The following is a 13,471-nucleotide window of genomic DNA, read 5'->3' as shown; positions in this document are numbered from 1 at the left end:
ATTTTGTATTGTGTGGTAGGCTGAATAATAACCCCCAGCTCCCCACCACCAAAGATACCCATGTCTTCATCCCTGGAACCTGTGCATGTTGCCTTAGATGGCAGAAATGGACTTTACAGGTGTGATTAAGTTAAGGGTTTTTTTTTTTGTTTGTTTGTTTTTTGCGGTACGCGGGCCTCTCACTGTCATGGCCTCTCCTGTTGCGGAGCACAGGCTCCGGACATGCAGGCTCAGCGGCCATGGCTCACGGGCCCAGCTGCTCTGCGGCATGTGGGATCTTCCCGGACCGGGGCACGAACCCGCGTCCCCTGCATCGGCAGGCAGACTGTCAACCACTGCGCCACCAGGGAACCCCTGGCACTCTTTCAAAGCTTTTTGAGGGGCTTTACTGTGAGCCCATAATTCGGGATCAAATCCGACAGAATCTTGCCATTCCCCCTTGGTTGTCCGTGAGTCTTAGGTACTCCTAAGACTGTACTTGCCTGTTTTCTGCCAGGCGATAGATCTCATTGTCCTTGGGATAAAGCAAAACCCAGACACGTGGCCCACTGCTTACATACCTGGACATTTTCTGGAGAGACTTTATATCCATATTCAGCCAAATAATTCAGAGGTTTAATGATAGTTTGTAGACACTTTTCATACGTGGGGTTCGCTATCAGCAACTCTTCCACATATTGGAGCAAGGACCCTTCATCTAGTGTTACGTCCTGGAGGTCTTTAACCAGCACTCTTCCAAAAAAATGCAGGAGAATTTTTAAGCCCCTGAGGTAAGGCTGTCCAGGAATATTGTTGGATTACCCATGTTTCTGGTCCTGCCATTCGACGGTGAATAGCTGCTGTGACTCTCTGCAGTAGGGATGCAAAGGAAAAGCATCTTTCAAGTGTGAAACTGACAACCAGCCATATTCTCCCAGAATAGTTGTGAGCAGAGTATACGAATTTGGGATCACAAGGTGCAGATCTTGGACTGTGTCATTAATAGCCCTGAAGTCTTGAACAAAGTGACACTCTGCTGAGTTGGGCCTTTTAACTGGGAGGATAGGGGTCTTGTATGGGGGCTTGCAAGATCTAATTGGTCCCGTTTTTAAGAATCTCTCAGGAATTGGCTATATTCCCTTCTGGGCCTCTTGCATCCGAGAATATTATTTTAGATTAGGTGTCCCGGCATCCTTTCTTAATGGGATTTGTATTGGCCTTACATTTTTGGCCTTTCCTGGGGTGCCACCACCCCATACTTTTGGTCTTTTCGTAGACCTCAGCGGGGAGGAAGTTCCATCTCCTTCTCTGGGTTTTCTATGAGAGCCATCTGTAGGTTTAAATATGTGTTCTGGTGGGACCCATACATCAAGATGTCCTGGCGAAAAAGTCACTTGAGCATTTAGTTTACAAAGGAGATCTCAACCCAAGAGAGACATAGGGCATTCAGGCACATACAAGAAACTGTCAGGTCTCCTAATTGACGTTCCAATGATTGTAAAAATGATCAGGGGTGGACTGAGGTGTTCTGTGTGCCATGTGGGTGTTTTAGCGTGGAATGGGTTGCACCCATGTCTACTAGAAGGTCAATCAGTTTGTTCCTCACTGTCAGTTTTAACTGGGGCTCTGGTGGGGATATTTGAATTGGGTGCCACAAATCCAGGGGAGCCCCTGGGCTGCTTTATTCATCATCTGAACGTTCCTCTCTCTCTACCATCTGGGAGGCCTCAACTCTTTTCTTTTCCTCAATCCTCTTTTTCTTCGGTCTGGGGCATCCCCTCTTCCAATGCTCCTCCTCTTTATAATACATGCATATTTCCTTGCCTAGTGATAGTTGCCTTTTCTTTTGGAATCCAATGTGGCAGCCAGAAAAGTGGCATTTCGGTTTTTTTTTAATTTTTATTGGAGTATAGTTGATTTACAATGTTGTGTTAGTTTCAGGTGTACAGCAAGGTGAATCAGTTATACATATATCCACTCTTTTTTAGATTCTTTCCCCATATAGGCCATTACAGGGTAGTGAGTAGAGTTCCCTGTGCTATGCAGTAGGTCCTTTTGAGTTATCTACTTTATATATAGTAGTGTGTATATGTCAATCCCAATCTCCCAATTTATCCCTCCCCACCCCCTTTCCCCCAATAACCATAAGTTTGTTTTCTACATCTGTAACTCTATTTCTGTTTTGTAGATAAGTTCATTTGTACCCTTTGTTTTTAGATTCCACATATAAGTGATATCATATGATATTTGTCTTTCTCTGTCTGACTTACTTCACTCAGTATGATAATCTCTATGTCCATCCATGTTGCTGCAAATGGCATTATTTCATTCTTTTTCATGGCTGAGTAATATTCTTTGAGTCTTCCTTCTTCTGCCTCTGTTCTCTGCTGTTAAATACCTGTAAAAGCAATGTCTACCAACTGAGAAGGATTCATTTCAAATGTACCATCTAGTTTCTGTAATTTTCTCCTGCTATCTGGGGCACGTTGATAAATTCATGTTTACCATTCAAGTGTTTTCAGGGGCCTCAGGGTCTACACCAGTGTAGTATTTATAGGTGCAGTATATTCTTTCCAAAAACTCAGAGGGGGTTTATTTTGTTTTTGCTGAATCACACTCTTTTGTTTTGGTGCCCCCCTTTCCGAAGCCCTGCCAAGACGCACTTACAGTAGTGCTCTGTTAAGAGCATCCCTCTTTCACTGGAGTCCCAGTTTGGTTCAGCAGTGGGTACTGCCGAGTGAGTTTTGGGTGTACCATTTGGGTCCACTAGGTGGAGCTGGTGTGCTACCTCTCTAGCTTTATCCGTGACCACCATCTTCTCATCGCCCGGTAAGCCTCATGTTGGGAATACAAATGTCTGCCTGTGAAAGCTGGCGGGTAGTGAAAATGCAAGTGAACAATTCTGTCATTTGAAAAGGATCCTTTCTATATGGAGGGTTTCAGTCCTTCCAGTTAAACAAATCTGAGGTTGAAAATGGACTGTGCATCCTCAAATACCCAGTTGGCTGGCCATTCTCATTGAGGCTCCCTACAGGATAATGGGAAATTGCCCTGCCCTGGAGGTGGCTCCGGGGCTAAACTGAGTGCCCAGTTGGGTCTTAAATGACCATACCAGACCACGTCGTTGTGCCCTAGGAACCAACACAAGATTTTCCAGTTGATCCTATAAGAAGGGACTTCCCGCACCTCAGTGTCAGGAGCTGGGGTATAGAAACAGGAGGCAATGGAAGGGATGGACATCAGTTGCATGAGGATGGTTAGAGCAGATGCAGGGACAGCCAGCATGGCCAGAGGAGGATTTAAGGTTTGCAGCAATATATCCTCACTCTCATTCCCTTCCTTGTCCTCCGGTAGAACAGATTTTTCTCTTGAGTTTCTTTTCAGACCCTCGTACCATAAGGTAGCAACTGTCTGACTTTTTCTCTTCCTGATGTAACAACGTAAATGCTTGCATGTAAGGAATCTCATCATTTCCCCCGCTCTTTCACAGAATAACTCTAACTGCAAGATTGTATAATAATTCAGAGAACCATTCAGACGCCACCGTTCCTCAGATGCCGATGAATAACGTGGCCAGACATTTCTGCAATTAAATGTCATCTGTTTCTGTCACAGGTTCACAGCTATAATCAGACAATTTTTCCAAATGCGACCAGTGAGTTTTCTTTAGGGATGGATGAAATGTTTCCCATCTTTTAAAAAACAGAAAGGCAAGAAAAACAAAGCACAAGTGGTGCTCCCAAAACCAAATGCTAGCATCTAAAGAAACAAATGAACTGGTTCACAAATCAGGTAGAATCTAACAACTATTTACCTCTTCGACAGGGTACCCCACACAAATGCAAAACAAATGCGCTTATTCCAGACAGGGAAAGCCCGGGGTGGAGGGGAAGGGAGTTTTTGCTTGTACACACCGAAGTGACTTGCCATACTGCACGGAGACTGCTGACTCCCAAATGTCAAGTGTTTGCTCCAGCTGCTAAGCGCTAGGGCAACTGATGCTACTCTGAGGACTTTTGAAGGAGGATCCCCAGGACAAGAGGTCCTGGCTGCTGCTAGGGCCCTGCCAAGCAAAATTCCCTGACCAGGGCCAGCTGGCCACGAGCAGCAAGATTCCTGGCTGGCTTGTCAAGTTTCATTACCAAGTCCAAGCTCGTACTGCCCCATGCACCACAGGCCAGTAAGTCAAGAGACAAGGTATTGGGGCAAGAATAGCGACTTTATTCGGAAAGCCAGCAAGACGACAAGATGGTAGACTAATGTCCTGAATTTTGCAGTAGAATTCAGGCTGCTTTTATGCTAAGGAAAAAGGGGAAGCCGGAGGGTTTAATAATAAAGGGTAAAGGCAGATAGCAGACTTCCTGGAGCCACCTGGCCTTCAAGGGAAGCATAACATTTCTTTGTTCTTCTGCTTGTTCACAAGGCTGCATTACGAGGCTTCTGCAAAACTCTGGTACATCTGTCAACTAAAGAGACTAGACGTAGCCCTGCGCAGCGGCCACGTAGCCCTTAACTATTTGATGGTCTAGTTCAAAAAAGATGATGAAGACGGCCTTGAGAGCAGCTTAATCCCAGAACTTGTGCGTCCCTTGCTGCTTATGTGGAAACGTTTCAGTGAAACCACCAAATATATTGGTCCCGTCTGACTCTGCTGCATGGCAGTTGACTTGGCGTACATCTAGCCGAAAAGGGGAGCCAGAGAAACATGAATATACCAGAGTTGCTCAGTTTCCAACTTAAGTTACATTAACCAACTTAAAGAGGTTCGTAGTATAGCTTTCCTTTGGTAGATATGATGTCAAATAGATGGAGGAACTACGTCATTTGCAGTGCTTGTCTCGGTTTAGAATATAGGATTCGAAAAAAAAAAAAGAATATAGGATTCGAAGATCTTCCAACACTGTACTAAAAACATTTCAATAAAATCACGCTCCTTCTTTCAAAAAAAAAAAACAAAAACTTCAAGTTGTTAGCAGTTATTTTTACTTTACCACTCTTATCTCTGCTTATTCGCAAGGTTTCTAGGCTGAAAGCAAACTTATCTACAACAAGTAATAGCCATGATGAACCTGGGACTGTGGGATGGGGACTTTCTTAAGGGAACTTATTTGGGCACAAGCAACATTTCTCTCATGTTTAACTCTTGATGTGCAGGGCTAAAGTAATAGAATACAGGGGCCAAAGAGTAAGGGAGGCAGTGTCAACCTGATGTTAATTCTGTTCCTCCTCTGCTACAGATCTGGAGCAGTAACTATGGCAGCGATGGGATTAAAAATAAACTCTGCTTTCTTGGGTGACCAGAGCACCTACTATGCTCCCATAGTAAGCAAACGTCACCATAACGAGGAAGGTGAAAACCCGTGGGCCAATCATTTCCAGGCTCTGGCCTGGAAATGTGGTGGTACCACCCATCCGGACCAGACAAAATGCAGAGTTCTGGGGAGAGAGGCACAAGGGGGGGTGGCAAGTGATTCAGATCTCTGTTCTTAATCTCCTCATCTGCCATATTAGGGAGCCTGTCTTGAATATCTCCAGGATTCTATCCAACTATCCTTTCTGGCCTTATGACAGATTCCACCCATTAAGACAGGGGGAGCCCCAGAGCTAAGTTTCTTTCCTCATTTGTCTGTGCTCAGAGCTACAAGGAGACCCCCTTTCCACTATGGGCAACCAGGTGATCTGCTGTGTGGCTCTTTGTCTCCTCGGAGCAGGTGAGTCCTGGGTTCAGGAAGCAAGTTCCTGTCCCAAAGGGGCTGAGCTCCAGAGCTAAGCCTTTCCCTCATGGCAGCAGCATTAGACACCCTCTTGGGCCGTGTTCCCAGAGCCACTCCCTTTCTTCCATAGGCACTGTGGATGGCAGGGTCACTCAGACCCCAAAATACCTGTTCAAAGTGGAAGGACGAGATGTGACCCTGAAATGTGAACAGGAGTTTGATTACGACGCCATGTACTGGTACCGACAGGACCCAGGACAAGGGCTGAGACTGATCTACTACTCTCAAGTTGTAAAGGATGTTCAGAAAGGAGACATAGCTGAAGGATACAGTGCCTCCCGGGAGAAGTCACTGTTTCCTCTCACCTTGACATCGACACAAAAGGACCAGACGGCTCTCTATCTCTGTGCCACTAATATTGACACAGTGAAGCAAAGCCACCTCCCCTCTGCACATAAATGCGGCCCAAGCCCTGCTTCCCCACCAGGTGGCGGGGCTTTTCTGTTTTTAGTACCCTGGTCGGCCCCCTTTCTTCCTGCTCAACCAAGCAGCCACAGCAGCTGCTACAACAGCGCACGCTGTGGAATTGGCGCCATCACAATTCAGCGATCCACTAAGTTGATGTTTAAAATTACATAAACCTATTTATCCATATCTACCTACATCAGAGAGAGAGGAGAGGGTAATTTCACAACCCAGATTTTTTTTTTTTTTTTTACCAAATACTGGAAAACAAAAAATGAACAGAAAATGGTCCCTTCCTTCAGAAAGATAATAAAAGTCTAGTGGGGAGAGAAATGTGTAGAAACGTACTGTAATCAAGCATCATAGAATGTGTGCTTTCATCAGAGGTATTAGTGGAGTGCAGGAAATAACACAGTCAGTTCTGTCTGTTGACATCAGGAAGGGCTTCAAAGGAAAGGCAAAATGTGAGATGAAACTCGAATGTGAGTAGGATTTCACCACCAGATGGAAAAACACCAGCATAGTGATACAGGCTTAGGGAACTATGGCAGGAGAAAATCACGAGATAAAATAGGGAAAAGATGCTCACCACCTCCTCCCCGGAATATGGCAATAGGAGAAAATTTGGGAAACTGGGTGGAGCAACGTTATTAAACAAAACTGGGCTTCTAGTTCTAGTGGGCCTTCCTTGGATGTGTGCGTAGAAATACCTACCAGGCTCTTGTAAATGTAAGCTTGGCACTTAGAAGAGTCAGGCTTCAGAGAAATGTTTGCATGACTAATAAGCTGACAGGTGGTCAGTATTATTTTGCAAATGGTCTTCATATTTTGTGTATATTTTCTCCTTTTGTGGTCTGCCACCAATCTATGAAATTAGAAGGCAAGTGTGTTAATTCTTGGGACTTCATTTTGTCACAAATATTTAATCACATAGTTCTGTTTCTAGAAAAGATTGACAGTCCATGTTATTCAGACTAACCCTCCCACCGCATACAGCTAAAAAGGCTGTATTAAACATATTTTTAAATCATTCTTGGAAGCATTTAAGAGTCCCAGTCTCCTCGGTGTGACCCTGTGTCTCTTGGGACAAGCAATTTTGGGGAACACGTGGGGAGTCCCTGACCATTACGTACAAGCCTTGGCGCCAGGCATTTTATTCGGGTTCCTTCTTGAATTTTGTGTTAACTTTGGCTTTCTTCTCCCATATATTCTCCCACATATTCACACTAGCACCAAAATACTGAGAAACAGAGATGGAAAAGAGATGCTAACCCCTTGAATAGGATTTAAAACACTAAAATGTGACATGATGAGAATTCCAAGCCCTCACTGCAGCTAGTGTTCTCTGAAATAGTAAGGAGATAGTTGGGAATGGATGGATCTAAGATCCTTTACTTTGTCCAGACCATGCTCACAGATGCCTCCAAATCAGTCCTCCCCTGAGCTAGCTGATACAGTGATAGACCGGTAGGAGACACAGCCCCTCGAGCTCTCTGCTCCCTGTGTAGAAGCCATGCTCCAGAAATCCTGGGAGGGGGTGAGGCTATCTGTCCAATGAAAGAAAGGAAATTAAAGGGAGGACAGTCAGAGATAGGTAATCTTAAATGTAAAATAGATAGTAGTGGGAAGCAGCCGCATAGAACAGGGAGATCAGCTCAGTGCTTTGTGACCACCTAGAGGGGTGGGATAGGGAGGGTGGGAGGGAGACACAAGAGGGAGGGGACATGGGGATATATGTATACATATAGCTGATTCACTTTGTTATACAGCAGAAACTAACACACCATTGTAAAGCAATTATACTCCAATAAAGATGTTAAAATTTTTTTTTTAATTTTTTAAGAGATAGGTAATCTTGTTTTTCTTTATCTTGGGCATAACCAGAAAGGATACGGATTTCTTCCCGTCAGTGGAAGAATTTATGAAACAAAGCAGGTGGACTTTACTTGATTTTAAAACGTCCACTCTAAAACTATTGAAACATTTACTTTTTCAGAGTGGTCCTAGTACTGAAAAGAACTCTTTAGTTGTGAAATTTTATAATAGCCCCCATTCCCATAACCAAGTTGTAAAAGAGTTACTGTATGAAATGAAAGTCAAAAAAGTTAAAGTATCACTAAATGCTTTCTTAGCAAGTTTTAAGAAGCCATTGCATCTATCACCTAGGAAGAACAATTTATGGAAAAATAAAATCCAATTTCTGAATTTAAATATACTGGAAGCAATCAGTAGTAAATTAGGCAAGTCAGAAAACCAATTTAACTGTACACAAACTTAAGAAATATTCCAGAATTTTGAGGAAATAGAAAAGGATATGTGAGAAAAACATACTATCCCAGCAGCTTTATTCGTGACAACCTCAGACTGGAAAACACCCAATAGTCCATCAACCATGCAATGAATATATAGAGTTACACTTAGTAATAGGATAAAATATAGCAAAAAAACAAATATGATTTGCACAATCATGGATGACTCTCATACACATAATCTTAAACAAAAAAGAAGCCAGAGTACAGACTATAATACAAAGTTAAAATTGTGGCTACATTTGAGGGCATTTTTAATTTACTTGGAGAGAAGCATGAGGGAGGCTTCTGGGGTTCTGAAAATGTCCTATATCTTGATCTGGGTGATAGTTATATATTGGGTTGGCCAAAAAATTCATTCGGGTTTTTCCAGAGGATGTACTCATTTGTGAAAGTTCACTACGCTGTACACTCAAGATTTGTGCAGTCTGTTATGTGTACTTTATATCTCATTTTAAAAGCTTAGAAAAACAATGATAACAACAACCACTTCAAACTATGGTGACTTAAACATGTATTATGTCTCATGATCCTGTGGGCTGAGTGGGCTCGGCTGGGCAGTTCCCACTTGGGGTGTCTCATGCAGTCACGATCAGGTAGTCCCTGAGGCTGGAGACACCTTAAGGCTCAAGTTACCTGCACATCCAAGGTGGCTTCTTTCCGCACATGCCTGATCCCTCGCCTGAGGTGACGGGAACGGCTGTGGACCAGCCTGGCATGTCTCTCTTTCTACATACAGCCCCTCAACGTGGTCAGGTGAGTTTCCTCACAGCATGGTGGCCTCAGGGTAGTGAAAATGATTACCTAGTGGCTGGCTTCCCCGAAAGTGAGAATTCAAGAGACCCAGGTGGGATCTACAAGGCTACTTATGACCCAGCTTGGAAAATCATAGCATCACCTCCATTCAGGCAAGCCCAGATTCAAGAGGAAGGGACTTAGAGGAATGTGGATACTGGGAGGTGTGCTTCCGGGGCACGAACCCGCGACCCCTGCATCGGCAGGCGGACCCTCAACCGCTGCGCCACCAGGGAAGCCCGATCTGGTGCCCTCTTTGAAGAGTAGCTACCATAGTATGAAAAATTGATACTTCTGATCCTGTCCCTCACTGCCTTGGACCAATGACGACTTCAGAGCATAATGACAGCTGCTTCATTTGCAAATACTGTTTTTGAAGTCAACTCTAATCAAGAACTATAACACGAAGAAAATTCTGGGAAATTTGTTTCCTCCTTAGTTAAGTAATATAAAACACTGCAGGTATATACCTAATGGCTGGTGGTCCTCAAAAGGAGTAGAAAGATTGTCTTCTGATCCAGGAGCTTCCGGCCACTTCATCCCATGTGTCATAATATTGTACCAGAAGTAACCCATTACAAGCACATTCACCTGCTCTTTGCAGAAAAAGTAGTTATAATGGGAGATGATCCCATTCTAATGTGATCTACCCCAATCATAAAAAAGAAACCAACCACAAGCGCACGTCAGATGGCCTTTAATACATATATCAGTATTATGTGTATAGTAATATGTAGTATGCAGTAATTTCCATGATAAAAATCTATGTCACTAGAGTACTAATACAATTTGATGGATCAAATTCTAATTCCACCTTTTTAAGTTACCCATTCCAGGTAAAAAGAACTAAATATTAAATGAAAACACAAGTAGGAGGTTGTTATGAAAATGAAAGTATACTGCCTTGGAGAAAAATCTTTAACCTCTTTGAAATTGCTATACATTTCCAAGCCTGAGCCATTTAGAACATATTCTAGCATGTTCAAAACAGAAATAATTCCCTAGATCTCCTATAAGCTATTTCCATTGTCCAATGCTTAGCTTACGACCTGTATCATGATGAAATAGCTATAAATTATCCTCCTAGCCTCCACGTTGATTTACACAGACATACAGACTGTAATAAATAGATATGCTTAGTATTAAGTCCATCAGTATGAGGGGCTTGGCATAAGACAGTCATGAAATACATACTTCTTTGAGAAGATGAGGAAGTGTCCTTATCAGTGTGAAGAAACATTGAGCTTCTAGTCTAGGATTTCTTATGTTCAGCCATAGTTCTAGTGATTAACATAGTTAATCACTCATTCTAGTGAGTTGTCTTGGTTACTTTGAGGATATGTTATAGAAGTAAAGAATTAACTATAATGTCATTTACTACACAAACATATAGCTCTTTCCTTATATAAGACTAAGAAACTGAAGTCATTGCAATGATCTAGGTCTCAATTTATGTTCTATAAAATTGGGAGTTGAGTTAGAACATCTCTGAGGCCCCTTCCAGCAATGTTTGTATGGTTCTTTGATATTCAGAAAGAGCGATGGATCCTGCATCATTGGCAATGATGGCCACCAGGAGGCAGATTTGAGCATCTTTAGGATTACATAAACAGTCGTCCCTCCTTCTAGGGGTGGAAGAAGGAAGATTGAAGAGCAAGGTCCTACCTCTCTTCGGAGACGTGTGGTGTGAGGCTGGGTCCTGAAGATGTTGGTGTTTCTGCTGCTTCTGGGACCCAGTACGGGCCTTATTATCTGAGTAGTTTGGGCAAGTGTGCGTGTGTGTTGGCATGAGTGAAGTGACAGCCAGAGATTGTGGGTTTTTTACACTGATCAAAATGAGAGGGAACATCCATGCTCTCTGGAGCTGTAAAGGGTGAGGTGAGAAGTCGCCAGTCAGGGGAGACGGGGGATTAGGATAGGAAGATTTCACAAAACAAACAGGATTCTCGGGGAGCTGAGAGAAAGGTGAGCGAGCGTGGCTGTGATTTTTCTGCCTGTGGTCATGTCTGTCTGTCCTGCTGGCCTCTCATCTCCTTGACCTCTGTCTCAGCAGGCTCTGGGCTCAGTGCTCTCGTCTCTCAACATCCCAGCAGGGCTATCTGTAAGAGTGGAGCGTCTGTGACCATCCAGTGCCGTTCAGGGACACTTCAAGCCACAACTGTGTATTGGTATCATCAGTTCCCAAAACAGGGCCTCGTGCTGATAGCCACTTCTAATGAGGGCTCTGATGCCACATACGAACAAGGTTATACCAAGACCAAGTACCCCGTCAGCCACCCAAACCTCACATTTTCATCTCTGATGGTGAGAAATGTGCATCCTGCAGACAGCAGCCTCTACTTCTGTGGTGTCAGAGACACAGCGCTGGGCAGAGATGAGAGACCCAAACAAGAACCTTTGTAACAGCTCCCACCCCCGACCCCACCAAACCCATGGAGCCCCGTGGAAGGAGGTGTGGAGAGAGAAAAACCACAGCCTCTCTGACTGAGTCAGCTGTGATCGTGTGTATGCAGAAAGAGAGAGAAAATATCTGAGTACGGAGTGTGGAAAAAGCATGGTGTTAGAGAGCTAGCCATATGGGAATGGAGCTGGTCCTATAAATGGCCAACCAACCTGGAAAGTTCCCTGGGCTGAAAATTACAAAACCTGGATTTTTCTTCTGACTCTGCCATATGTTAATCATATCTTCTTAGATAAATCAACACATAATCCTATAGGCACATCTCAAAGTGCTTCTATAATGCACTGTGTATTTTTATAATAAACTCTGGCATTTGTCTCTCCAAGAAAATTCAGCACTGTCTTGTCACCGTCCTAGGCCCTCAAGATAAACAGAATCATTAGGAGGCCAAGTAGAGATGTTCACTCTTGAAAGAATTCAGGGATGTGCTATATATAGTATTGGGGTTGATGAATAAACAGGGTAGGACTGCATGGGGTGCACCCCTTAAACCCAGGTACAGAGCATGCCCCGAACCTTCACAGGGAATGTGTTTCTGTCTCTCAACAGAGGTGTCAGAGGGAAGAGAAGACAGAGTAAATAAGAAAGACTTCAGACAACAAGTCTTGTCTATAAAACCAGAAAGTTCTGTCGGAAGCCACAAGATAGTAAGTGGAGCAGTGAGTGTAAACCCCTCAAAAAAATCCCTTTCTAGGAAAAATCACACATTGACCACAAATACTGTATGGCCCGATAAAAAAAGCAAAAGATATTAACATACACTTAATAGAAGAATCATCTATGATCAATAAACACATGAGGAGATACTTGACCCCACTGGTGATCAGGAAACATGAAGCAAGATGCAATGATATGTAAGCTGATACCCATTTGATTAGCAAAGAAATATAAACTGTTAGAGGGGGTCTGGATCCACAGGATTCCTGCTGTGAGCATAAGTGATGCAAACAATTTGGAAACACTGGCATTAACTCATATAGTTGGTCATTCCTTTATTCCATGACCCAACAAATCCACTACATCAAGGGATGTGCTAATCACGCAGCAGACATAAATAAAAGTCTGTTCTCAGCAGCACTGTTCACGATAGCAAAACATGCAACCAAGGCGCCGATGCATTGACGAGAGAGCGAATGAGTAAACTGTGGTATGTTCACGCGGTGGGAAACTACATACGCCCGTCAGAATGAGTGCACTACAGGGATGAGCAATTCTATAGGTAATCTTAATACCAACTACAAAAACTAACCCTGGTAAGGTTTTGTAAAGCATGACACAGTTTTTATAAAGCTAAAAACAACTGAATCAAGAAAATGATTTTCACAACCTCAAATATATTCGAAAAAGATTACATTAAAAGTAAAGCAAGAAACAGCTGTTGCTGGAACTGGCTTTTACAGCTCATGAGGGCCCATTGTACAACGTCTTTCCCAACTTTAATGTCAGTGACATCATGCTAATAGCTTGAAATCGGCCATAGTAGGGATGTTTACACCACAGTAATCAGCAGACACCACAAATCAGGGCTTGTTGTATTTTCCTCCAGAGAGCTGGTTGTCAAACATTTACCAACACACAGTGGCAAGGGAGGGTGATGACCCAAGTTCAGGATGATGTTTAATATGGAACTTGGATGGGGAGTGGCAGGAGATGGGATGGGGGTAAACCACATAGTTTAAATATTTAAATATTGTCAAGGTCTACCTTGCATATCATTGGATGAGTGGGGCAGATGTTTCCTAATTGCC

General features: G+C 43.4%; 1 gene segment (V, D, J or C); it reads left to right on the top strand.

Annotated features, from left to right (window-relative positions):
• Nucleotides 1-5,620: 5,620 nt before the first annotated feature.
• On the top strand, nt 5,621-7,817 carry LOC112408437 (T-cell receptor beta chain V region LB2-like). The segment is given in 2 exon segments: nt 5,621-5,690; nt 5,824-7,817. Coding segments are annotated over 2 exon segments (558 nt in total).
• Nucleotides 7,818-13,471: the final 5,654 nt, after the last annotated feature.

This window comes from Neophocaena asiaeorientalis, unplaced genomic scaffold (assembly GCF_003031525.2).
Source record: "Neophocaena asiaeorientalis asiaeorientalis breed wild unplaced genomic scaffold, Neophocaena_asiaeorientalis_V1.1 scaffold206, whole genome shotgun sequence".
In the NCBI taxonomy this organism is placed as follows: Eukaryota; Metazoa; Chordata; class Mammalia; order Artiodactyla; family Phocoenidae; genus Neophocaena; species Neophocaena asiaeorientalis.
The sequence above is the reverse complement of the archived record's forward strand: the minus strand, read 5'-3'. Positions and strand labels throughout refer to the sequence as shown.